This window comes from Balaenoptera ricei, chromosome 7 (assembly GCF_028023285.1).
Source record: "Balaenoptera ricei isolate mBalRic1 chromosome 7, mBalRic1.hap2, whole genome shotgun sequence".
In the NCBI taxonomy this organism is placed as follows: domain Eukaryota; kingdom Metazoa; phylum Chordata; class Mammalia; order Artiodactyla; family Balaenopteridae; genus Balaenoptera; species Balaenoptera ricei.
The window spans coordinates 95,151,987-95,177,960 of NC_082645.1; the positions used below are offsets into that span (position 1 = coordinate 95,151,987).

Below are 25,974 nucleotides of genomic sequence, written 5' to 3' on the forward strand. Positions count from 1 at the left end.
GTTTCAGTGGAGGAAACTCTTCTCCTGTCAGGATGGGAAGGCCTATCTTTCCATGTATTGAAACTTTGGCATCCACACCTTCACACTGTCTCAAAGATCATATGCAGTTAATTATGCTCTCCATACCTACAATCTTTCCCTCTTTACTAAATCCTTTGTCTAGGTATTAAAATATGCTCTAGCATTCTCATCCTAATAATAATAACAAAAATTAATAATCGCCAAATATTTCACTTGATCTCCAGATATTTCCCTCACTCCCTCCCCACCCTCCTCTTCTTGCCTTCTAGTTACCATCCTTTCTCTCAGCTACTTCACAGCCAAACTCAGGAAAGAGTTGCCAGTCATCAGTATCTTTACTTCCTCATTGCCATTCACTGCTCTACTCACTGGGGTCTGGCACCACACCAGTCCCTTAATGGCTCTTATGAAATAACCTCCATATCACTATGTCCAATGGGCACTCTTTGACCTTCATCTCATTTTCCCTCTAAGTAGCTTCCATCCACTTGAAATCCTCTTTTGTCTTGGCTTCTACAATAATACTTGCCTGATTTGCTTTCTCCTTTCTAGCTGTCTACTCTCAGTTTTCTTTGTAGGCTCTTAGTTTCCTATTCTACCTTTAAATCTTGTAATTTTTTTCTCAGGACTCTGTCCTAGGATCTCTTTTGTCTTAATCTCTACTCTCTCCCTAAGTGATCTCATCCACTTCCATGGATCCTAATGTCACCGTGGATGAAAAATGTTGCCTGCCACATAGATAAACAATGGATGTTGCAGCCATCAAGCCAGCAGCCACTGCAGCGGCCCCCAAATGTGCACCCTGAGGGGAGTCAGGATGGAGGAAAGCAGGATACTGTCCCTAGATAGTTAAGGTGCATATCAGAGGAGTAATTTCAATGAGCCCAGACTCTTGGATCTTCCCATACATAGAAAAGCGATAAATTCATTACTTTGAGAAGCCTGGTTTTCTTTAATTAACAGTGATCTTTTGCTGTTCCAACCACCTGGTTTCTGTTGCAAGACTCCTATATACCCTGGCTCCTCCCTCACCTCTTTGGAGCAGTCCCTCAGAGCTACCCGAGAGGCTGTATTTCGTGCTTACATGCTTAGTTTTGTGCACCAAATAAAACATAATTCTCAGCTTTTAAGTTGTGCATATTTTTTCAGTCGATACCACCTGTATGAAAATCACTCCATATTCATGTTTAGCCTAGACCCATTTCAGATGAGTAAATTGATACTATCTAATACTAATGACAAGCTTACCTGTATGTGTGCAACTGTTTTCCCAAAAGCTTTTCTTTGTTTAACGTAGTTCCTGGTTTCTTCAAACATGAATTCACTGGCTGAAACTGCCAACTCAGCAATCAGTAGCCTTTCCTATAACCCCAAAATTAGGTCTTGAACATTATTCTAATTACACAAGTGATTTTCACATGATTGCAATGAAAATAAATTGCATAATCTTTATAAAACTCCTAAAGATTATTTCTTAACTCTTTATAAGAAAAGACTCACACTGAGCTTTCTAAGACTATTTTGACACATAAGTCTCTAAAAAAAATCTTTTATTTTTATGAATGACTGTCTTTATATAGGTATATAAGTAATTTATTTTCCTCTTCTCTTTACTCATCTATGGGAAAAGAAATTCCAAAGTCGTCGATTTTTATTTATTGATCTCTGCATACCACACATCTAATATACCTGAGGAAATCAACATTGTAAAGGGCATAGGTTGAATTAGTGCAAAGTATCCATAGTCAGTTTAATTCCATCTTGTTGGTGATTTTCGTATTCTGTTCTGTGCCAGTGTTCCTCGTCCTTGTCCCATGTCATGTTTCGTGCATGCTGTGGCTGTCACCAGACAGATGCATCCTCTTATGCTGACATGTGAGGCTCGATAATCACTCAGCAACCACAGTCCAAAAAACACAGAAGTGAGGGCTGACACTATGTGGCTAAAACTTTTTAGTCTGAACTTAACAGCTTTCTTTGATTCCCAGGTATTATTAAAAAAAAAAAAACAAAAACCTGGAAAATATTTTGGCTGATATTTCATTACAAAGGGCTAAAAATTCTTGATTTGTAGTTAAGACACTAAAATCATTCCAAGAAGGAATCATAGAACTGAAAATCTTATTTTCCTGACTCACTTATAAGCTTTGATTAGATATCCCTGAGTTGAGTTATTCACATGTCCAGCTTACAAAAGTCATATATATTTTTTTACAACTTCAAGTTATACTCAAATGACTGGTTATATCACAAGTTTTGTAGGCATGGATTTATATAGTTCTATATTATTCAATTCCAGTCCATTATCTAATCAAAAGACGGACTCTTTAATACTTCTGACCTGTGGAAGCTCTTGCATGAGGTAATAGAAGCCTTTATTCTCTTCTCCAAGTAGGGCACTTGCTGGCAAACGTACATCTTCAAAGAATAATTCTGCAGTATCCTAAGAGATCATACAATTGAGTACAGAATTATCTCACTGAAATCCCCCAGTAACCTGATGAGGTGATTATTATTTCCATTGAAAAAACAAAAACAAAACAAGCTGGAAGCCAAGTTGGAGTGGTTAATGATCACACTGGTAAGTGGTAAACCAGGGATTCAAACCCAGGTCTACCTGATTCCAAAAGCGGCTTTCCCACTGCGATACACTGTCATTCTAGCTCTAATACTGTCCAGTTCTGCAGGTATTGAGGACTAAGGATTTCTAATGCATATCAAGTAAAACATGTTTTTCTTTTTGGTAATGAAAAATTACCAAATAGTAGAAAAAATATTTTCTGTTCTTATTTCATAATTTTCTTCAATTTCAAAAATAGAGGGTATTATCATGCAGTTAATTTTCTAAAGCAGATTTTCAAAATACCCTGATTCACTTCCATTGCTGACCACAGTTGCATAATCAGTGGAATAAATTTCCATAATCATTTCTGAAAAGCATATTTTAAGAATCCAGCATAGGAAGGAAGGTATGCTTGTGCTATATGTAGTTCTATATATAAAGCATAATTGAGTAAACTCAATTATTTATAAATAATAAATATGAATTACATTTATAAATGATTTATATTATGAAAACAAATTTACATTATGACTTACCTGGGCTTTTAGTCCCATTTTATGTAGCTTTCGTCCCTTGACAAATCCTTTCATTCCATTTTCCACCAGAAAAAGGCTAATGCCGTGGGCAGGAGAGCGAGCGTCACGATTTGTGACTGCCACTACGATCACAACGTCACTTAGCCACCCATTAGTGATGAATACCTGAAAAACCCCAAGTATACTGTGACGCTCCACAATAACTCAGGTCCATGTGTAAGTCACGATCAGGGGAAAGTACACTCAAGAAGACTAAACCGGACAAAACATGCTTCATACCTCTCTCTGTACTCTCTCTGAATATCTGCAGTGTTGATTATTCATACATGAGGTTATTAAAGAGTAGGGGGAAATTATCCAATGCTTCAAAGAATGAACTCTATTCATTTTCTTCCCACTATTAGTATTGTAAATAATAATAATAATTAACATTATTATGTTCTTTTCCAATTAAAACAAAATTGTCTATAAAAATGATAAACCATATTTTAGAAAGAAGTTTCAGGTGAGAAAACAGAATCTCCTTTGAATGGCACGATACTATTAAAGTATTTGTATTTTCAGGTTTATCAGTTTTCGAAAAGGCGTATTTTCGATTTCATGATGGATGGCCTACCTCTTTCCAAATGGCCTAAATAAGGAAGGTGCTGATTAAGAAGAGATAAAATAACAAAGAGATATTAGTTTATCAGAAAATATTTATCCAGAAAACAAATATACACAGAGCAAATATGAATAATTATCTTTTCACTCTGTATCTTTCCTGGGTCCTCTCAGCCACTTTCCATGGCTTTAGTTGCTATCCATATGCTGATGACTCCAAATCTTTATCTAAGCCAAATTTCTTGCTAGGTTCCAGACCTGTATACACACCTGCTTCTGGATAGTTCCACCTGATGACTCAAGGAATATATACCTTCTCACCCCTAACTCCTATTTAATGTTGAGTATCAATCTATTTTCCCTGCGTCAGTAAATCACATTATTATCCTGCTTCATATTCAATTTGACATCTAGTTCTCTCTAACCTATTTCAACACTTTTTAAATCCATTCACTTCCTTTCACTTCTATTGCCATTACCTTATTTTGGGCCTCATCATTTCCTGGTTAAGTTCCTACAACTGATCTCTCTGCAACTCTATTATCCATCAAGATGTCAGAGGGATCTTTCAAAAATGCAATCTAATCATACCACTTTCACATCTGAAAATTTCTGAATACCTCCTCATAGCTTCAGGATAAATTCTAAATCTTAGCAGGGCATATAAAACTCATCACAAATTGGCACTAGCTTACACTCCTGCCTTATCTCTTATCCAATTTTCCCCTCACTTCTTTTCTGTAGGTTAGCTCTACTGCATTACTTGCTGTCCCCCATATTCTAAGGTCTTCCTCATCTATGGGTCTTTGGAAATCTTGTTTCCTCTACTTGGGGGGCTCTTTCCCAACTCTGCTACAATGAATCCTATTCATCCTGGACAAAGTTCAGACATCACCTCTTCCAAAAAGTATTTCCAGGGAATCCCCTGGCGGTCCAGTGGTTAGGACTCCACGCTTTCACTGCCGAGGGCGCAGGTTAATCCCTGGTCAGGGAACTAAGATCCTGCAAGCCACGCAGCGTGGCTGAAAAAAACAAAAACAAAAAGTCTTTCCAAATTCCCCAAGCTGGGTTAAGTGCTCCCATAGCACCCTGAATTTACCATCATCTTAGCATTTTCCAAGCTATATTCAAATGATCTAATTTTGTCTCTGTCCCTTTGAAATAGCACAGGTATAAAATGGTGTTGGTTACTCTCATCACCTACCATCCATGTCCTTTATAGTAAGATTTATGCTCTAAAATCCAGAGCACTGATTCTTACAAATAATGGGAAGTGGCCCAATGATGCTAGTGTTATCTACATGACAGAAAATGAAGGCAGTGATGATGGTATGGTTGTAAGTGACGCAATAATAAAAGACCCTCAACATCTCTCTGTATTAGGAGCTCCTTGAGGGCAGGGACTATTTCCTATTCATATATCTATCCTCAGTGCTTAGTATAGTATTTGGCATATAGGAGGCCTTCAAGGATGTTTGTTGAATAAATGAGAAAAATATATTCCTCAAAAATAATTCTAGGGAATTCCCTGGCAGTCCAGTGGTTAGGACTCTGCATTTCCACTTCAGGGGCACAGGTTTGATCCCTGATCAGGGAACTAAGATCCCGCATGCCACACAGCAGGCCAAAAAAAAAAAAAAAATCATGGTAAAGATATTTTTTCCTATAGTGTTTCTCCATTATACCACTCCCTTCCTCAAAAACCATTCAGGTCTCCCAATTTCCTAACTGTCTAAGATAATAATGACCATTTGTGTAGTTGCCACAGTTGAATTGCTGAAATAGTGCTTTTTTGTTTGTTTTTAATCACAGAGCACCCAGGAATTAGTACCTTTATGTTACTAATATCTAATGTGAGTATTTCTACCATGACTGATACTCTTTCCTAATAAAATTATAAGAGAATTCTCTTTGTAAGAAAGGGCTTTCTTGATTTCTTTCCTAATTATGACAGTCAAAACTTTTAATAGGGCTGAGATTAACCCTAGTGAGGTCATTATTTTTTTTATTTTTATTTTATATTTTGGTATTGAATGCCTATGCCATACGCTCTTTGTAGATGTACAGATAGTACATAAAGAAAAAGTGTTATAAGGAAAAAGGGAAAAAAAAATCTTCCATGAGTCCATCATATAAATACCATTGTGAACTTCCTTTCTGGTCTTTTTTTCTTTTAATATAGTTGAAATTATTCTATATTTACATTTTATATGCATACTTTACTTAAATGTTAGTATAATCTTTTTACTTAATATAATTATTTTCCTATACCACTAAAAATTTTGTGTTGATGCTTTAGTGGGTGCATATTAGATCATCTTATTGATGTAGTATATTTACTTACTCATTCTTTTACTTTTGCTTCCTCTAAAGTTTTTGTTTTTCCTAATAGAATTTTTGAAAATCAGAGGTACTTTCCTGGGTGGTTCCCACAGAACAGTCTAATTGAGCAGACTGGGCCTGCTTAGAAAGCTGGAGTCATAGAAGAGCGTGGTTCCCATTTCACTTTTGACCAAATACCCTATTCTTCTGTCAAAACAAGCCTTCGGTGTGCAAAGAGTTAATTGACTATATATTACAGTTAATGCTTTATTATAATCCTTAGTATGAATAATGTAGATGAATATTTCATAAAGTATATTTGAAAAACAGCAGTAACTCAAGATAGTCTATAAAAAGAGAATTTCCTAGGGCAAAAGACATACTATATACAACTTTTAGAAGTTCATGATGCATATCAGCCTCTCAGAAAGTGAGAAGTAGAGCATGATTTCCAAATTTATTTGACACCACAGACATTGTTTTTCTGTATAATAACTATGAAACTAGATAATGGAATGGTTTTTAGAACTGGGCTACTCAAAACGTATTCATCAGACTGATGAACAGTTTGTCAGTCCACAAACTGTTATTAGTCCTTAACAATGTAAGTACGGAAAGTGACTGTTTAGAAAATTTCATAGCAATTTAAGTGTCACAACATTCAAGCTTGTGATTTTGCAAATGCAAAGGTATTAGTCTAAAACTAATAAGAAATTTTTTTTTAAACGTTGAAGGAAAAAAAACAAAAATTAGTTTTTCACCAGGCTTTGAAACATTTTTAGCAAGATTTCCTTAGTGTAGACAATGAATATCTTTTCTTCACTTAATATTCAGTCAACAACAAATAGTTACTGAGTGTATACTAGACACAGTTTTAGGTAAACAAAAACCTCTGCCATCAGTGATATTAGATTCTGAAGGTTATATTTACTTCTGAGCCTGTCTGTAACCTTAATCAGAGGCGCTCTCCAATCTTATCAGTGGGTTGATGTGAGGCTCAGAAAGGTTGAAGGGCTCTCAAATTCCAACAGAAATATCTTTCTCTCCTAAAATCTTTTGAAACTCTTCTTGATATTTATTTATAAGTCTTTTCCTCCACTTCTTATCAACATCAAATTCATTAACTATTAACTATTGTTTGTCCCCTATTTGGACAATGTGAACCTCACCTTTTCCTTTTCTGGTTTGATAAGGGCTGTTTGGAAGCCAAAACAACGTTTTTCATATTAGTGAGGGGGCATGCAAAAGGAACATAGAAGAGGAATAGATTTCACGTAATATAAATGTTGTACAATTCTTACTGTCTCCAAAACAAAGCAGTTCAATTCCTGTGCCAACTCAAGTAAACTCCATTACTGTGTGAGTCCCTAGATCTGAGAGACTCAATGATGAGTAGTCTTTGAGGCTTTGTTACCCACAGCATGACTCTGGGGAGGAGGGCTATGGAAGCCCATCTTTACACACCTTGCTTCCATTGAGAATCCAGTCACTTCCATCCTTTTTGGCATTTGTTCTCACTCCTTGCAAATCACTATAATTCAAAGGATAAAAAATTCATTAATTGGTAATAAATGAACTGTGCAAATGTTGTTATGTAAGTATGTATCTATTGTGATAATTCAAACTGGTTACACAAATATAAAAATTGACATTTAACTAATATTAGGAATGTTCACACAAATGCACTGAAAAGTCATGTCTGATATATGCTAAACTATTTATACAAATGAATATTTGATTGAGATTACATAGACTAACCAGATTTTATAGAGAAAACAAGGCCCAACTAGCATCCAAGACCCTCAAACTGGACTCAGAAGACATTTCAATGCCTACTATATACCTCAGATTATTTGCCCATGTACCTTTCCTGCCTCTGTTCACTTTGGTTCCTTCCCCTATATCTACTGTCCAAAAGCTTACCTATTTAAAAGACTATGTCGGAAATTCCCTGGTGGTCCAGTGGTTAGGACTTCATGCTTTCGCTGCTGAGGGCCCAGGTTCAATCCCTAGTCAGGGAACTAAGATCCCACAAGCCAGGCAGCACGGCCAAAAAAAAAAAAAAAACGCCTATGTCTCAAATGCCACGTCCTCTAACAAGCCTGCTCTACAAGTAGAATAGGTTATTTTTCTAAATATAAACTAAACAAATATTCATAATTTAAATATGAAAAGTACAGGCAATATTCAAGACAAAGGAGAAAAATGAAAAAATTTTAGAAAGCAATTTTACCTACTGTGATAAACATTTTAAAAATACAACCTTCCAGTATTTTTCTATGGAAACAGATACACACATATATGTATTTCTATAAAATTGGAAACATACATATGATCCTGATCTTTGAATAATATCTAATGTTTTTCTATAAGAAAACTTTTATTAGTGGCATAGAATTTCATCATATGAATTATTGTTATGATATATATTTTTAAACACACAAGAATATTCTTTATTTCCACAAACAAGTATTCCGTCTCACTTTTTGGAAACGTTGACAGCCTTCTTCATTTATCTTTTAAGAGAGATTTAAGAGAGATTTCTTTACAGTAGGAAATCCAGCAGGTAGGATTCAACAATAGATGATTTCAGGGAGACAACTGGAAGTGGTGGTGCATCTAAAAGACTGGAGAACTCATATCCCATCTAAAGGGCTATGTCCCAGCCAATAGGAATAAGGAATCAGAAATAAGAAAAACATAGTATTGTCAGATGTTCCAAATTTTCAAGAAAAGCCATGAATATGGATGTTTATGTACATTTTTCTGGCTTTTAAAGTTGATTCAAGGTTTGTTTTTAAATTAAATAGATTAACCAAATTAAACACGTTCCAGGGCTTCCATAGGTCCCATGAACTGCCCCATCTGTGACTACTGCCTCATGCCTTTCTAGACCTCATGCCATGGTGATACAACCACTTAGAACTCAAGGGGGTAGATATCTGATATCCTTCTCTTATACACTGTAAAGTAATAAAGTATGATTTCTAAAACTAGAAATTAAGGGAGAAATTGACAAACTCAGTCATGACCAAAGGTCAGGGAAGGGATCTGAAACCAAATGCATTGGATTCATCATGAATTTTTTAAAGCAATCTGCTATTGTTGAAGACTTAGGCAGTTTCCACTTCCAATTTTCAAAGATATCCTACAATGAACAGCATCATATATTAAATAGTGTACATCACTTATTTTGTGAAAATTTTTTGATTCTCCTTTTTGTACATGGACTTTGTATTATATATCCCATAGCACTTTATCGCTCTCTGTATCATGCTAAATAATGACCCTTAGAGATAGCAGGTCCTAACCTCTGGAACCTGTTAAGTGTTACCTTATATGGAAAATGGGTCTTGCAGATGTGATTAATTTAGGACTTTGAGATGGGAAGATTATTTTGGATTATCTAGACGGGTCCTAAATGCAATCACAAGTCTTCTTGTGAGAGAGAGGCAGAGGGAGATTACACAGACTAAAGACGGACATTACAACATGGCCACAGAGGCAGAGATTGGAGTCATGAGGCCACAAAGCAAGGAATGTCGGCAGCCCCCAGGAGACGGAAGAATCAAGGAATGGATTCTCCCCTAGAACCTCTAGAGGGACTGTGGCCTTGCTGATACCTTGATTTGGGGCTGCTGATACCTTGATTTGGGACCACTGATACCAAGTTTGGACTTCCGGCCTTCAGAACTGTGAGAGAATAAAGTTCTGTTGTTTTAAGCCACCCAGTTTGTGTAATTTGTTACAGAAGCACAGAGAATTTTCAGAAAAACACAAATCAAGCAAGCCTTTGTGGGTATGTGTTTAAGTTGGGGATAAATCAAGATCTCTCATTGATACTTTTGCCTCTAGATGAGAGCTGACATACAGTGGGTTGGAACTAAAACATACTGATCGTGAGCTAATAAGATGCAATCAGGATATTGGGCATTAGGCCAGTTATCTTAGAGAGTGATCTTAAAAGCAAAGGAAGAAGATTAAATTCCTACTTCTTTAAGGTCACATTTTTAGGCAAAATAAGTAAACACAACTTTTTTTTTGGCCTCACCATGCAGCTTGTGGGATCTTAGTTCCCTGACCAGGGATTGAACCCAGGCCACTGGCAGTGAGAGCTCCAAGTCCTAACCACTGGGAATTCCCAACAAAACCTTTTTATCTTGGCAAAATTAAATTTCTATACTGGCCTTTAATTATAGATTTATATCTGGGAAAGATAAGTACAATTAAAGCAAATTGCCAAGTAACACTATGGCATATTAGGACATTTAAAAAGAAGCAGCACTGGGACTTCCCTGGCGGTCCAGTGGTTAAGACTCTGCACTTCCACTGCAGGGGGTGCAGGTTCGATTCCTGGTCGGGGAACTAAGATCCTGCATGCCGCACCACAGCCATATAAATAAATAAATAAACAGCACTGACAAAAAAATTTAAAATATCAGGGCCTGATCTTGCAGAAACAAGTCTTGAATTTTCAATTACTGCTTCTGCCACATCTTTAAGTTCTTCCTCTGCATTTCCTGTTTCCCATTGGCCTGTTAGTCACTGCCATTTCCCTGACCATGCTGGCTTGTCAAATGACTGTCCCCTCTCTATACTTTCTTTTGCCATATAACACACAACTCTGAAAAAAATTAGTCTGTCTTTTCTGCCTCTGTTTTCTCAATACCCATCTCACTCCCTTCGAAAGTAACTTCTGCCTCTCCTCTCTCCTGAAATCACAATCAAAAGATCACCACTGGCTGCCATGACTCTTTCTCAATTCTCAACATCTCTGTGGACTTGACATTACTAACTTCTCACTCCTCTCCTACTGCCTTTTCAAACTCACTTCCCCTCGAGCTCATGAAATAGCAGTTGTCTAGATTTCCTTCAAACTCAGTCCTTCTGTCTCTGTCGCTACATCTTCTGTACAGTTCCAAATGGAATGCAATGCCCAAGGTTTCCTTCTTGGTCTCCTTTTCATCCTTTCACTTTACCCCTTGAGGATCAGGTCCCACCACATGGCTGCTCTTGCAAATTTCTCAATTGTCAGATCTCAGCTTAAATATAACCACTTTTTATAGGTCTTCCCTAGCAGTCATATCTAAATATGAGTTTTTCCCTTCCCCACCAAACACACATGCACCATGAGTCTCTAACACAGCACCTTGTTTCCTTCACAGTACTTATCATAATTTAAATATATTTGTTTACGTGTTTCTTGTCTTTCTCCTCAATAAGCACAGAGACCACATCTGGTTTGATTACCACTGTATACCTGGCACATGGAAGGAACTTATTAAGTAACCATCAAATGACTAAATGATTTATTCATGTCCATTGCTTCAATTCTTTCTTACCTATGAATGGTTTTAAAGCCTATTGCCATCCCCAGCCTGTATCCAGACTTCCAAATCCATATTTTTAATAGCCTGCTGGACATTTCCATGTGAAATGTCACACCACATCTAAAATTCAACATGCCCCAAATTCAACACATATTCTAACATTTTATTTACATCACACTATGTTAATATCTCAAATACAACATAAAATACAATGTGCTGTGTTGTTATTTGTATATAATAAGGCCTTACTTTCCTACTGGAATTTGAAGTTACCTAAGGTTGGAAGTGACAATGTGTTCATCTTTGTATCTGTCTTAGCATATCACTCAGAGTGTTGTATAAAGCAGGTACTGAGAAAACATTTGCTGTTAAGGCATTGCTTCCAGCATTTCAAAACCAACCAAATGTTGATTTACCTTCCAGCCCCAGGCTCTGTCATTGCTATGGCACCAATACATTTCCCTGCAGTCATCTGGGGGATGAAGTGCTTAATCTGTTCTTCTGAGCCATAGTTTGCAATATAGGGCATGACAATATCCGAATGAAGACTAAAACCTGGGCCTGTGCAATTCGAATATGCTCTTAGAAAGAAAAAAGAAAAGACAGTTTAAGGCACAACATAGTTATTTTGTTTTCTTTTTAGTTCTTTGATTTCTCAATTAGAAAAAAACAACAAAGTACTAAGGGTCCTATCACATTATGTGGTAATAGATTGTCTCCCCACAAACCTATGAAGTTTCTGAAGGTTTTCTCTCTTTTTTTTTTTTTACTAACCTTTTAATTTCTGGCTCTAACATAGTAACAGTGCTCTAGCAGACCTCAATGATCACTTATGTAATGAAATAAAAGATAAAACGTTTTAAAAAATTTACCACCTATAACTGTATTACCCTAACACAGTAACTATTTTCATTTTAGCAAATGACCTTTGCCATAAGGATATACGTATTCTAATATAGCTGCAGTCATGGTATAAATTTTGTACTTACAAAATTTATCACAATAAATAGCTGCAAAATATTACAAACTGCTTATGTACTACAATATACTTTTTCATTGTCCTACTGTTGGACATTTAGATTGCTTCCAAACTTGGGGGATTATGATCTAACATGGCAATGATGTTTGTACATAGATATTATTTTTTATATTGGGTTGGCAAAAGGTTCCTTTGGTTTTTAAGTAAAAATAAAAGATAAATTTTTCATTTTCACCATGAACTCTATTGAACAACGTATTCACCCTTTTGTTCCATTACCTTCTGCCATTTTTCAGGCAACTTCATAATTCCATCTTACCAAAACTTTTTATCTTTTTGAGCAAAGAACTGTTCCAGGTGCCTTTTACAATCTTCGAAGGAAATGAAATTTTTTTCCATTAAGAGAATTTTGTAAAGACCTAAATAAATGGAAATCGAAGGTGCAATGTCTGGTGAATATGGTGGAGGAATCAGAACTTCCCAGCCAATCTGTAAAAGTTTCTGCCTGGTCATCAAAGAAACACGCGGTCTTGTGTTATCCTGATGGAAGATTATGCATTTTCTGTTGACTAATTCCGGACACTTTTTGTCAAGTGCTGCTTTCAGTTGGTCTAATTGGGAGTAGTACTTGTTGGAATTAATCGTTTGGTTTTCCGGGAGGAGCTCATAATAGAGGACTCCCTTCGTATCCCATCATATACACAACATCACCTTCCTTGGATGAAGACAGGCCTTTGGTGTGGTTGGTGGTGGTTCATTTAGCTTGCCCCATGATCTCTTCTGTTCCACATTATTGCACAGTGTCCACTTTTCATCGCCCATCACAATTTGTTTTGAAAACGGAATGTTTTCATTACGTTTCAGTAGAGAATCACATGCAGAAATATGGTCAAGAAGGTATTTTTGGCTTAACTTATGTGGAACCCAAACATCAAAGTGATTAACATAAGCAAGCTGGTGCAAATGAATTTTTTTTTTCCTAGGAATTTTCTTTATATTTCCACTTGACTTTTACATATTTTTTCTCTTATTAGTCATCCATTTTATACACATCAGTATATACATGTCAAACCCAATCGCCCAATTCATCCCACCACCACCCCCAACCCCTGTGGCTTTCCCCCCTTGGTGTCCATACGTTTTTTCTCTACATCTGTGACTCTATTTCTGCCCTGCAAACCAGTTCATCTGTACCATTTTCTAGCTTCCACATATATGCGTTAATATACGATATTTGTTTTTCTCTTTCTGACTTACTTCTCTCTGTATGACAGTCTCTAGATCCATCCATGTCTCTACAAATGACCCAATTTCATTCCTTTTTATGGCTGAGTAATATTCCATTGTATATATGGACCACATCTTCTTTATGCATTCGTCTGTCGATGGGCATTTAGGTTGCTTCCATGACCTGGCTGTTGTAAATAGTGCTGCAATGAACATTGGGGTGCATGTGCCTTTTTGAATTATGGTTTTCTCTGGGTATATGCCCAGTAGTGGGATTGCTGGGTCATATGGTAATTCTATTTTTAGTTCTTTAAGGAACTTCCATACTGTTCTCCATAGCGGTTGTATCAATTTACGTCCCACCAACAGTGCAAAACGGTTCCCTTTTCTCCACACCCTCTCCGGCATTTGTTGTTTGTAGATTTTCTGATGATGTCCATTCTAACTGGTATGAGGTGATACCTCATTGTAGTTTTGATTTGCATTGCTCTAATAATTAGTGATGTTGAGCAGCTTTTCATGTGCTTCTTGGCCATCTGTATGTCTTCTTTGGAAAAATGCCTATTTAGGTCTTCTACCCATTTTTGGATTGGGTTGTTTCTTTTTTTAATATTGACCTGCATGAGCTGTTTATATATTTTGGAGATTAATCCTTTGTCTGATGATTCCTTTGCAAATATTTTCTCCCATTCTGAGGGTTGTCTTTTCGTCTTGTTTATGGTTTCCTTTGCTGTGCAAAAGCTTTGAAGTTTCATTAGGTCCCGTTTGTTTATTTTTGTTTTTATTTCCATTACTCTAGGAGGTGGATCAAAAAAGATCTTGCTGTGATTTATGTCAAAGAGTGTTCTTCCTATGTTTTCCTCTAAGAGTTTTATAGTGTTTGGTCTTACATTTAGGTCTCGAATCCATTTTGAGTTTATTTTTGGGTATGGTGTTCTAGTTTCATTCTTTTACATGTAGCTGTCCAGTATTCCCAGTACCACTTATTGAAGAGACTGTCTTTTCTCCATTTTATATCCTTGCCTCCTTTGCCATAGATTAGTTGACCATAGGTGCGGGGGTTTATCTCTGGGCTTTCTATCTTGTTCCATTGATCTAGGTTTCTGTTTTTGTGCCAGTACCATATTGTCTTAATTACTGTAGCTTTCGAGTATAGTCTGAAGTCAGGGAGTCTGATTCTTCCAACTCCTTTTATTTCCCTCAAGACTGCTGTGGCTATTTGGGGTCTTTTGTGTCTCCATACAAATTTTAAGATTCTTTGTTCTAATTCTGTAAAAAATGCCATTGGTAATTTGATAAGGATTGCACTGAATCTGTAGACTGCTTTGGGTAGTATAGTCATTTTCACAATATTGATTCTTCCAATCCAAGAACATGGTATAGCTCTCCATCTGTTGGTATCATCTTTAATTTCTTTCATCAGTGTCTTATAGTTTTCTGCATACAGGTCTTTTGTCTACCTAGTTAGGTTTATTCCTAGGCATTTTATTCTTCTTGTTGCAATGGTATATGGGAGTGTTTCCTTAATTTCTCTTTCAGATTTTTCATCATTAGTGTATAGGAATGCAAGAGATTTCTGTGCATTAATTTTGTATCCTGCAACTTTACCAAATTCATTGATTAACTCTAGTAGTTTTCTGGTGGCATCTTTAGGATTCTCTATGTATAGTATCATGTCATCTGCAAAGAATGACAGTTTTACTTCTTCTTTTCCAATTTGTATTCTTTTTATTTCTTTTTCTTCTCTGATTGCCGTGGCTAGAACTTCCAAAACTATGTTGAATAATAGTGGCGAGAGTGGACATCCTTGTCTTCTTCCTGATCTTAGAGGAAATGCCTTCAGTTTTTCACCATTGAGAATGATGTTTGCTGTGGGTTTGTCCTATATGGCCTTTATTATGTTGAGGCAGGTTCCTTCTAGGCCCACTTTCTGGAGAGTTTTTATCCTAAATGGGTGTTAAATTTTGTCAAAAGCTTTTTCTGCATCTATTGAGATGATCTTATGGTTTTTCTTCTTCAATTTGTTAATATGGTATATCACATTGACTGATTTGCGTATATTGAAGAATCCTTGCATCCCTGGGATAAATCCCACTTGATCATGGTGTATGATCCTTTTAATGTACTGTTGGATTCTGTTAGCTAGTATTTTGTTGAGGATTTTTGCATCTATATTCATCAGTGATATTGGTCTGTAATTTTCTTTTTTTGTAGTATCTTTGTCTGGTTTTGGTATCAGGGTGATGGTGGCCTCATAGAATGAGTTTGGGAGTGTTTCTTCCTCTGCAATTTTTTGGAAGAGTTTGAGAAGGATGGGTGTTAGCTCTTCTCTAAATGTTTGATAGAATTCAACTGTGAAGCCATCTGGTCCTGGACTTTTGTTTGTTGGAAGATTTTTAATCACTGTTTCAATTTCATTACTTGTGATTGGTCTGTTCATATTTTCTATTTCTTCCTGGTTCAGTCTTGGAAGGTTATACCTTTTTAAGAATTTGTCCATTTCTTCCAGGTTGTCCACTTTATTGGCATAGAGTTGCTTGTAGTAGTCTCTTAGGATGCTTTGTATTTCTGCGGTGTCTGTTGTAACTTCTCCTTTTTCATTTCTAATTTTATTGATTTGAGTCCCCTCCTTCTTTTTCTTGATGAGTCTGCCTAATGGTTTATCAATTTTGTTTATCTTCTCAAAGAACCAGCTTTTAGTTTTATTGATCTTTGCTATTGTTTTCTTTGTTTCTATTTCATTTATTTCTGCTCTGATCTTTATGATTTATTTCTTTCTGCTAACTTTGGGTTTTGTTTCTTCTTCTTTCTCTAGTTCCTTTAGGTGTAAGGTTAGATTGTTTATTTGAGATTTTTCTTGTTTCTCGAGGTAGGCTTGTATAGCTATAAACTTCCCTCTTAGAACTGCTTTTGCTGCATCCCATATGTTTTGGATCATCGTGTTTTCATTGTCATTTGTCTCTAGGTATTTTTTGATTTCGTCTTTGATTTCTTCAGTGATCTCTTGGTTATTTAGTAACGTATTGTTTAGCCTCCATGTGTTTGTGTTTTTTACGTTTTTTTCCCTGTAATTTATTTCTAATCTCATAGCATTGTGGTCAGAAAAGATGCTTGATATGATTTCAATTTTCTTAAATTTACTGAGGCTTGATTTGTGACCCAAGATGTGATCTATCCTGGAGAATGTTCCGTGCACACTTGAGAAGAAAGTGTAATCCTGATGTTTTTGGATGGTATATCCTATAAATATCAATTAAATCTATCCGGTTTATTGTGTCATTTAAAGCTTGTGTTTCCTTATTAATTTTCTGTTTGGATGATCTGTCTATTGGTGTAAGTGAGGTGTTAGAGTCCCCCACTATTATTGTGTTACTGTCGATTTCCGCTTTTAGAGCTCTTAGCAGTTGCCTTATGTATTGAGGTGCTCCCATGTTGGGTGCATAAATATTTACAATTGTTATATCTTCTTCTTGGATTGATCCCTTGATCATTATGTAGTGTCCTTCTTTGTCCCTTGCAATAGTCTTTATTTTAAAGTCTATTTTATCTGATATGAGGATTGCTATTCCAGCTTTCTTTTGATTTCCATTTGCATGGAATATCTTTTTCCATCCTCTCACTTTCAGTCTGTATGTGTCCCTCGGTCTGAAGTGGGTCTCTTGTAGACAGCATATATATGGGTCTTGTTTTTGTATCCATTCAGTAAGCCTGTGTCTTTTGGTTGGAGCATTTAATCCATTCACGTTTAAGGCAATTATGATACGTATGTTCCTATTACCATTTTCTTAATTGTTTGGGGTTTGTTTTTGTAGGTCCTTTTCCTTCTCTTGTGTTTCCCACTTAGAGAAGTTCCTTTAGCATTTGTTGTAGAGGTCGTTTGGTGGTGCTGAATTCTCTTAGCTTTTGCTTGTCTGTAAAGCTTTTGATTTCTCCATCAAGTCTGAATGAGATCCTTGCTGGGTAGAGTAATCTGGGTTGTAGTTTCTTCCCTTTCATCACTTTAAGTATATCATGCCACTCCCTTCTGGCTTGTAGAGTTTCTGCTGAGAAATCAGCTGTTAACCTTATGGGAGTTCCCTTGTACGATATTTGTCGTTTTTCCCTTGCTGCTTTCAATAATTTTTCGTTGTCTTTAATTTTTGCCAATTTGATTACTATGTGTCTTGGCATGTTTCTCCTTGGGTTTATCCTGTATGGGACTCTCTGTGCTTCCTGGACTTGGGTGGCTATTTCTTTTCCCATGTTAGGGAAGTTTTCAACTATAATCTCTTCAAATATTTTCTCGGGTCGTTTCTCTCTCTCTTCTCCTTCTGGGACCCCTATAATGTGAATATTGTTGTGTTTAATGTTGTCCCAGAGGTCTCTTAGGCTGTCTTCATTTCTTTTCATTCTTTTTTCTTTATTCTGTTCCACAGCAGTGAATTCAACTATTTTGTCTTCCAGGTCACTTTTCCGTTCTTCTGCCTCAGTTATTCTGCTACTGATTCCTTCTAGTGTAGTTTTTATTTCAGTTATTGTATTGTTCATCTCTGTTTGTTTGTTCTTTAATTCTTCTGGGTCTTTGTTAAACATTTCTTGCATCTTCTCGATCTTTGCCTCCATTCTTTTTCTGAGGTCCTGGATCATCTTCACTATCATTATTCTGAATTCTTTTTCTGGAAGGTTGCCTATTTCCACTTCATTTAGTTGTTTTTCTGGGGTTTTATCTTGTTCCTTCATCTGGTACATAGTCCTCTCTCTGCCTTTTCATCTTGTCTATCTTTCTGTGAATGTGGTTTTTGATCCACAGGCTGCAGGACTGTAGTTCTTCTTGCCTCTGCTGTGTGCCCTCTGGTGGATGAGGCTATCTAGTGCAAATGATTTTCAACCCTTGATTTGTATGTTTTGAGTATGTCGGCTATCTCCCAGGTGGTATAACGTTGATTGTTCTCAACTAATATCTCAGTTTGATCGCTATCAACTTCAACTGGTCTACCCGACCGCGGAGCATCGTCCAGCGAGAAATCTCCAGTATGAATCTTTGCAAACCATTTTTGACACATTCGATAATTCACAACACCTTCTCCGTACACTGCAGAAATCTTTTTTTTTGTGTTTCAGTTGCATTTCTACCTTTCATGAAATAATAAAGCATAATATGCCAAAAATGTTGCTTCTTTTCTTCCACCTTCAATATTAAAATGGCTACAGAAAAATTCACCAATTTTAATATGTCTTTTTTTAAATGCACACTAATATGACAGCTGTCACAATAGAATCTAACAAAATTGTTTTGAATGAAGTTAAAGACAACTAAGTACTACTAGAGCCATCTTATGGAAAAAACCAAACAAACTTTTTGGCCAACCCAATATTTAAGAGCAGAAATACTTTAATTTTTTATGTATCCATGCTTTTACTCTCCAAGGCATTTATTGTTCCAATATATAATGCCACCAAGAGTATATGAATGTGTCACTTTCACTGCAACCTTGTCAGCACTGGTTATTATGATTTTTCATTTTCACTAACTTTTGTACTCAAAATGATACCTCCAGATTCATTTAATTTGCATCTGATTGGTAGTAAGGGTAAACTTTTTTTATCTAAAAAACCTATTTTCATTTCTTTTTTGATGAATTGCTGGTTCAAATCTTTTGCCCATTTATCAACTGAAATCTTCATTTGTTCTTATGTATGAAACAGACACATGGGTCAATTAGAAATGAAACACCTATTTTAACAACTTAAAAGAGGATTTTCAATCTTATAAGAAGATTAGAAAACATTTTAAAATCATCACTCAGAAAAGTGAACTGACGAAACAAGACTCAACTTCAAATGTTTCCATACTTACTGCTCCTCCCAAACAACAGCTGACGAGTACAAGTCCCCCCCAATGCCACCATGACGCTCTGCAATATTGACACCAAGCAGTCCTTGTTTTCCAGCTTTTTCCCAAAGCTCCCTACTCACTTCTCCAGCTTTCTCCCATCTGCAAATAACAAACATTTTAAAATCAGAAAAATGTTTTTCATATTATTTAAATGGCCACATTTTGAATTTATGAATGATTTTGTTCAGGAATAGTTCCTTAATTTAAAGTAATTAAAAAGGGGGTGCTCTCACACCCTGTGACAATAGCAGGGCCCAACAAGAAAAAGAAAGATTCCTCTTTCACAGCAAAGACTCAGTCATTGAAAAGCCCTGGACTCTTTGTTTACTCTAGCCCTCCTAACTTCCTTTTCCCCTCTATGAAAGTGCTCTCCTTCCCTTGCTGAGCAGTGACTTGCACATAGATCACCATGGTTGCGGACCATAAACCCATTTTTTGCGGGAGAAAAAACTGGCAGTCGATTAGGTCAACATATTTTTTAATTGTATATTTTAAAACTCATTTAAGAAGATTTGAACTAGTTTAAGAATCCCGTAATCTTACAGTATTATACTGAAGAGTGGTAAAAATGTTAATAAAGCTCTGAACACAGTACTTTTTCTAGAGAACAACGAAGAGCATTCTAGGAAATGGTCCTTCTTGGACTTCTAACGTGCATTACTTTCAAAGAAAATGTGCGACTTACTCTGCGTGATGAGGAATCACTTCTTCTTGAAAAAACTTCCTTACACTTTCCCGGAAAATGTCATGTTCTGAAGAGAAGATTCTTCTAATTCCTATATCTGTTAATTTTTTAGCAGAAGGAGTTTCTAAACGTTCCTCCCCTCCGGAATGAGAACATCTTAAAAATATACATACATTAAGAAAATTAAGTGAATTGTTACTCTTCACATCCAAATTAAAGTCACTGAACAACATGAAAGAAAGAGTCTGAAATTTGACAAACTGGTTCAAATTTGAGCAGCAGCACTTTAGGATCTATCTCGATTGGATGAGACTAAGAAGTAGTTTACCCTTATTCAACTCAGTCTTCACTTCCAAATCCCTAAAGAGGATGTCATGCCTAGAACTAATCACATGTTTGAGCTGAAGTAGAATAGTACTGTAGGGTGATGCCGATTAAATAATGTAAAATTCAAATAGTACAATAGAATAATACTGAAAAGTTTTCATGTTATGTACAATGTTTAAAATAATGTAACCCCCCCATTAATAGTTTATCTAGAATCATACAATTTCAAATGGCAGGTGTACAGGATGCAAACTGTGTTGACTTTTATTGCCACATTACAATCTGGGTGTAAAGCAAAATCAAAGTGCCCACCAGTCTCTGTAGGGATTAGTCCAGAATTATTCAAGATCTTTGGAAACTGACCTTTTCTCTCCCCGCACCCCCACACCCCCCATATTAAGCTTAAAAAGAGACTGCTCTGTAGTTCCTTTTGTTCAGTGGTCTTCAGATCGCCCCCTGCCCCGGCCGGGGGTACGCCTGAAAAGATTTTGAAACTCTGTGTACCACTTTGTACATTTTTAAGCTCACATCTAAAAAAACTTTTTATCATATATTCAAATATTACCAGAAGATGTTTTTCTGTTTTGCACCATATTGTTTTGGGTTTCTCTCTTCCTTAGTTGGACCCTGACCTGATCTGATCCTATCCTGTCCTTTCCTTCCCTTTTCTTTCTCTTCCTCTTCTTCTTCTTAGTCCAGAAAAGACCCAGTCTTGTTTATTGGCAATTAGGCTATTTCAATCTTTTTTCCCTTGAAATGGATTATTTTTTTCCAGTTTATATATCTTTCCTTAACGCAATGGACTGAATTGTGCCCGCCCCCTCCTACAACCCAATTCATATGTTGAAGCTCAAACTCCCAATGTAATGGTATTTGGAGATACGGCTTTGAGGAGGTAATTACAGTTAAATGAGGTCATAAGTGTGGAGTCCTAAACCAAGAGGCTTGGCTTACATTATAAGAAGGAGAAGAGAGAGATATAGCTCTGTGTGCACACAACAAGGAAAGGCCTAGTGAGGACATAGGGAGAAGGGGGCCATCTACAAGCCAGGAAGAGAGCTCTCACCAGCAAATGAACTGGCCAGCACCTTGATCTTGGACTATCCAGCCACTAGAGTTATGAGGAATAGACTTCTGTTGTTAAACTATCCAGTCTATAGTATTTGGGTATGGAAGCCTGAGCTGATTAATACACTTAATATGTATTTTGTGTCATTTTGCTTTAGGCTTATCTTTTATATACAACTTTTAGTTGAGTTTTATTTGTTAATACAATCTGAAATGTCTTTTAAGTGGTAACCTTTAGCTGAGAACTTTTAATATTACATTTTTTACACCTGGTCTGCCTTTTATCTTCACATTTTTCTGGTTTGCTACTCTGTCATCCAACTCATCATTTTTAATAGCTTATTTATTCATTTAGCCAACAAATACTTTCTGAGTGCCTAATAGGTACTAGGAACCATTCAGGTAACTTGGGATACAACAGTGAGCAAGGGCCTTGCACACCACTGTAATGTTATAGCAAAAGAGACTAAAATCTACTTTATCCTATATTGAAATGACTCGTTCCAATTTCTTTATAATGCACACATTGGTCCATACTTGGGATTTTTCCTCAAGGAGAAAAATATGCTGAGACTCGGGAACTGGAGCTCTAAGACAATGAATCATTTGTCAACATAATTAGTAAATAATAGAGTGGAACTTATATCCAAGTCTGCCTGGATCTTAAAATTGTATATCCCATGTAACATTAAAGAAATCTTTGGAACATTTCTAAGTAAAACACACCAAGACACAGGAAAGTGAAAGAAGTGCCAGAAAGAACAGAGATTTTCAGATCAGTCAAAAGTGTTCAAGCGAGAACACGTAGAGGGAAGAAAATCAAAACACTTGGCAGTAACTTTGTTGGAGTATCCATTTTTTGCCAAGACCAAGGAACCCGTACAAAATAAATCGGCCCTTTTTCTCCCCATAAAAACCAGGAAATCTGTACTGAATAAATTGTCCATTGTTTTCCTAAAGCATTAAACTGCTACTCATCTAACAGGCTAGGCTCTAATTATTATTATTATCATTATTTTTAAAGCCTCATTTACATTATAAAAGGGAGACAGTCTCTGCCAGCACCTTCAGGTAGGGAGCTGGTTATAAATACACAATTTTGGGCCTCATCCCAGGCCAAATGAATCAGTCTGTACATTTGACCCTTGAACCACACAGGGGTTAGGGACGCCCAACCTCCATGCAGTTGAAAATCCATGTATATATACCCCACCGTCAGCCCTCCATATTTGTGCTTCCTCCAGAGCACAGTTCTGCATCCTCAGATTCAACCAACCATGGATTGTATAGTACTGTAGTATTTACTATGGAAAAAAATTCCCATGTAAGTGGACCCTCGCGATTCAAATACATGCTGTTCAAGGGTTGACTGTATTTTAATAACATTCCTAAGTGATTCATATGCAATTAAAGTTTAAGAAGCCTGTTATATTAAAACTAGAGTCTCTGACCTATTCAGAGGGTCCCTCAGGTCCTCCTTTTTCCAATATTCTTCCTATACTTCAGCCAAAATAACTTATCATAATTGACAATGCAGAAGCAGGTTTGAAAATCAGACTGTCTTCTATTAAGCCAGACGTTAAGGGATCTACAAAAATGTAAAACAATGTCACTCATCTCACTTTTTTTTTGGAAAAGTTATTTTTCATAAAAATGTTATTTATGTTAACATGTAATGAGTTACTTTTACGTAAACTAAATATTTGTAAAATTTCCCAGTTTTGTAGATATCTATTGACATCAATGTCCATAGATAAAACTCACATAAACAAAAGATCTTGAAGGTCCTCTAATTTTAACGGCACAAAGGAATCTTGATACCAAAAAATCTGAGCATCACTGTCCTATGAAGTTCGGGGAAGAGCTTAGAAAACTACGTGTATCCGAATGTAAAAAGTCACTCCTCGGTGAAGCCCTCCCAGCCCTCCTCACGAGCAGCAGAAGTTTTGTTTCCCGCTCCCATAGCATCTTAGAGTTACCATAAGGCCGCCATGAGCTAATTTATCCATCCTGTCACTCTCATTAAATAGGGAATCCTCGGTGCTTCCAGCTTTGAGGTGTCAGACGGTACAGGAAGCTTTTGATCTTATAAACACGACCTTAATAGTCACTGAGCCACTTAGAAACTCTCTCCATTAATTCCTCTGCATTTACTTAATTAAAGGATTTGTTAAATCTCAAGTTAATTTCATTGTCTAACGGGCCGTCGCCAGCTCTTTCCTGTCCCAGGATGTCTTCTCCATGACACTTGTCTAGGTCAGCGTCGCTGCAAGTGCTTTTCTCAAGATCTGGGAGGCGGTGGGAGTCCAGCTCCCAAGTTCACTATGGGGCGGTGCCTTTTTGCCACAGATCTAACTGGGCCAAAGGTCGTGGCTCGAACTCGTGCAACTATGACCAAGGGGTGACTCCCCGCCCTCGCCTCGCAGGAACTCTTCGGAATGCAGACTCACGGTGCCGACCGCAGGCCTCGGAACCAGACGGGTTGGACTGGGGCCAGAGAGGGAGCATTTAGGGCCCCTCCCCTTCGGCTGTCCCCGCGTTGAAGCCGCTAGGCCGGCGCCCCCGCGCTCGCCCCAGTGGGTCCGACCCAGGTTCTGGGAGCCAAGGGGCGAGGCCCAGCCCCTTCTCCCACCCTCTCTCGCCCCAACAGCTCAGCCCAAGCCCCGGGGGCCGATGCCGCCGGCCCCTCGAGCGCGCGCCGGCTGATTCCCAGCCCCCAGGAGCGGTGTGCGTGTAGCGGCCCGGCCCTGCAGCCTCCCGGCCGGAGCAGCTGGAGCGGGGCGGGCACTCACCTCGAGGCCGGCGGCACGCTCGGCGCACAGCGGCCGCCCCACAAGCGTAGGGCCCCGCGGAGGAGGCGTGTGGCCATGGCTGGGACAGCGAGGGGCAGCAGGGGCGACGGACTCGTCTCCTCGGTGACTCCGAGCGCGCAAGGCGAGGCGCCGGGCCAGCGGACTGTCCCCAGGACCTTCCTCCGTGCAGTCCCGCCGGAAAAACGTCGCGCAGCCGCGCTGGTAAATGCGCGCCCTGGGCGCCCTTCCGGAGCCCGGAGCCGCGATCCCCTGTGGCCCGGGGGCTGGCGTGTCGCTGAGCGTTGAGAGACGCCCCTCTCTAGAATCTTACCAATGGAAAGATTCTAAACGCAAAACAGTTCAACTTTTCCCTCCGGCGTTTTCGTGTATCTAAGCTGTTCTTTTCAGAATTCTGAACCGCTTTGAGGAACGAGTGTAAGCTATGGAGCCTCAAAAGTGCACCCAAACACAAACCCGCAAACTTACATGAAGTTTCTTTTCTTTTCTTTTCCTTTATTTGGGGGGGGGGGAGTTCTTTATTTTTTAAAATTGAAGTATAGTTGATTTACAATATTAGTTTCAGGTGAAAAACATACCAATTCAAAAGTTGTATAGCTTGTACTCCATTAAAAAAAATTGTATTGGAGTATAGTTGATTTACAATGTTGTGTTAGTTTCTGCTGTAGAGCAAAGTGAATCAGTTATACATATATATGTCCACTCTTTTTTTAGATTCATTTCCCATATAGGTAATTACAGAGTATTGTGTAGAGTTCCCTGTGCTATACAGCAGGTTCTCTTTAGTTATCTATTTTATATATAGTAGTGTGTATATGTCAATCCTGATCTCCCAATTTATCCTTCCTTTCCCCTTTCCCCCTGGTAAGTTTGTTTTCTACATCTGTGACTCTATTTCTGTTTCATAAATAAGTTCATTTGTACCATTTTTTTAGATTCCACATATATGTGATATCATATGATATTTGTCTTTTTCTGACTTCACTTAGTATGATAATCTCTAGGTCCATCCACATTGCTGCAAATGGCATTATTTCATTCTTTTTATGGCTGAGTAATATTCCATTGTATATATGTAACCGCATCGTCTTTATCCATTCTTCTGTCAGTGGACATTTAGGTTGCTTCCATGTCTTGGCTATTGTAAACAGTGCTGCAATGAACGTTGGGGTGCACGAATCTCTTCTAATTATGATTTTCTCTGGGTATATGCCTAGGAGTGGGATTGCTGGATCATATGGCAGTTCTACTTTTAGCTTTTTAAGGAACCTCCATACTGTTCCATGAAGTTTATTTTCTAACACTGGAGATTGATTTACTTTATATATACGACTATGCAAATACTATTTTCAAAGAAGTGTGGCATTATCATTTTTTTCTTGCAAAAATTAGTAGCCACTTCCTGGAAAAAATTAAAATATATTCAGTATGCAAATAAAAAACTTTAGTTCAGTTCTCCAACAGTATTTTGTTTGAATTCATGTCTTGCCATTTCCTTTTACCTCAAGTCATCAAATACTGCTTAATAATCTACATTTCAATTTAATGAAGTCTGAGCTTTTGAAATTTATGGATTTGGTTTTTTGGTAATAGGAAATCTGTGAAAGTTTTTGAACTCTAAAGAGTTT

At 37.5% G+C, this 25,974-nt stretch overlaps 1 protein-coding gene and 1 non-coding gene across 2 annotated transcripts in view; one reads left to right on the forward strand and one right to left on the reverse strand.

Annotated features, from left to right (window-relative positions):
• Nucleotides 1–24,589, reverse strand: part of ACADL (acyl-CoA dehydrogenase long chain) — a 39,089-nt gene extending 14,500 nt beyond the window's left edge. Inside the window, exons 1-8 of the mRNA XM_059928616.1 lie at nucleotides 24,329–24,589; nucleotides 20,142–20,297; nucleotides 19,418–19,555; nucleotides 11,792–11,956; nucleotides 7,510–7,576; nucleotides 3,121–3,285; nucleotides 2,363–2,464; nucleotides 1,270–1,383 (exon numbers count right to left, since the gene is read on the reverse strand). Coding sequence (XP_059784599.1) covers nucleotides 1,270–1,383; nucleotides 2,363–2,464; nucleotides 3,121–3,285; nucleotides 7,510–7,576; nucleotides 11,792–11,956; nucleotides 19,418–19,555; nucleotides 20,142–20,297; nucleotides 24,329–24,405 — 984 coding nt within the window. The 5' untranslated portion in view covers nucleotides 24,406–24,589. The remainder of the gene's footprint in view (nucleotides 1–1,269; nucleotides 1,384–2,362; nucleotides 2,465–3,120; nucleotides 3,286–7,509; nucleotides 7,577–11,791; nucleotides 11,957–19,417; nucleotides 19,556–20,141; nucleotides 20,298–24,328) is intronic.
• Nucleotides 7,994–8,066, forward strand: TRNAR-UCG (transfer RNA arginine (anticodon UCG)). Its single transcript has one exon. It is a non-coding gene; the product is annotated as a tRNA-Arg (tRNA).
• Nucleotides 24,590–25,974: the final 1,385 nt, after the last annotated feature.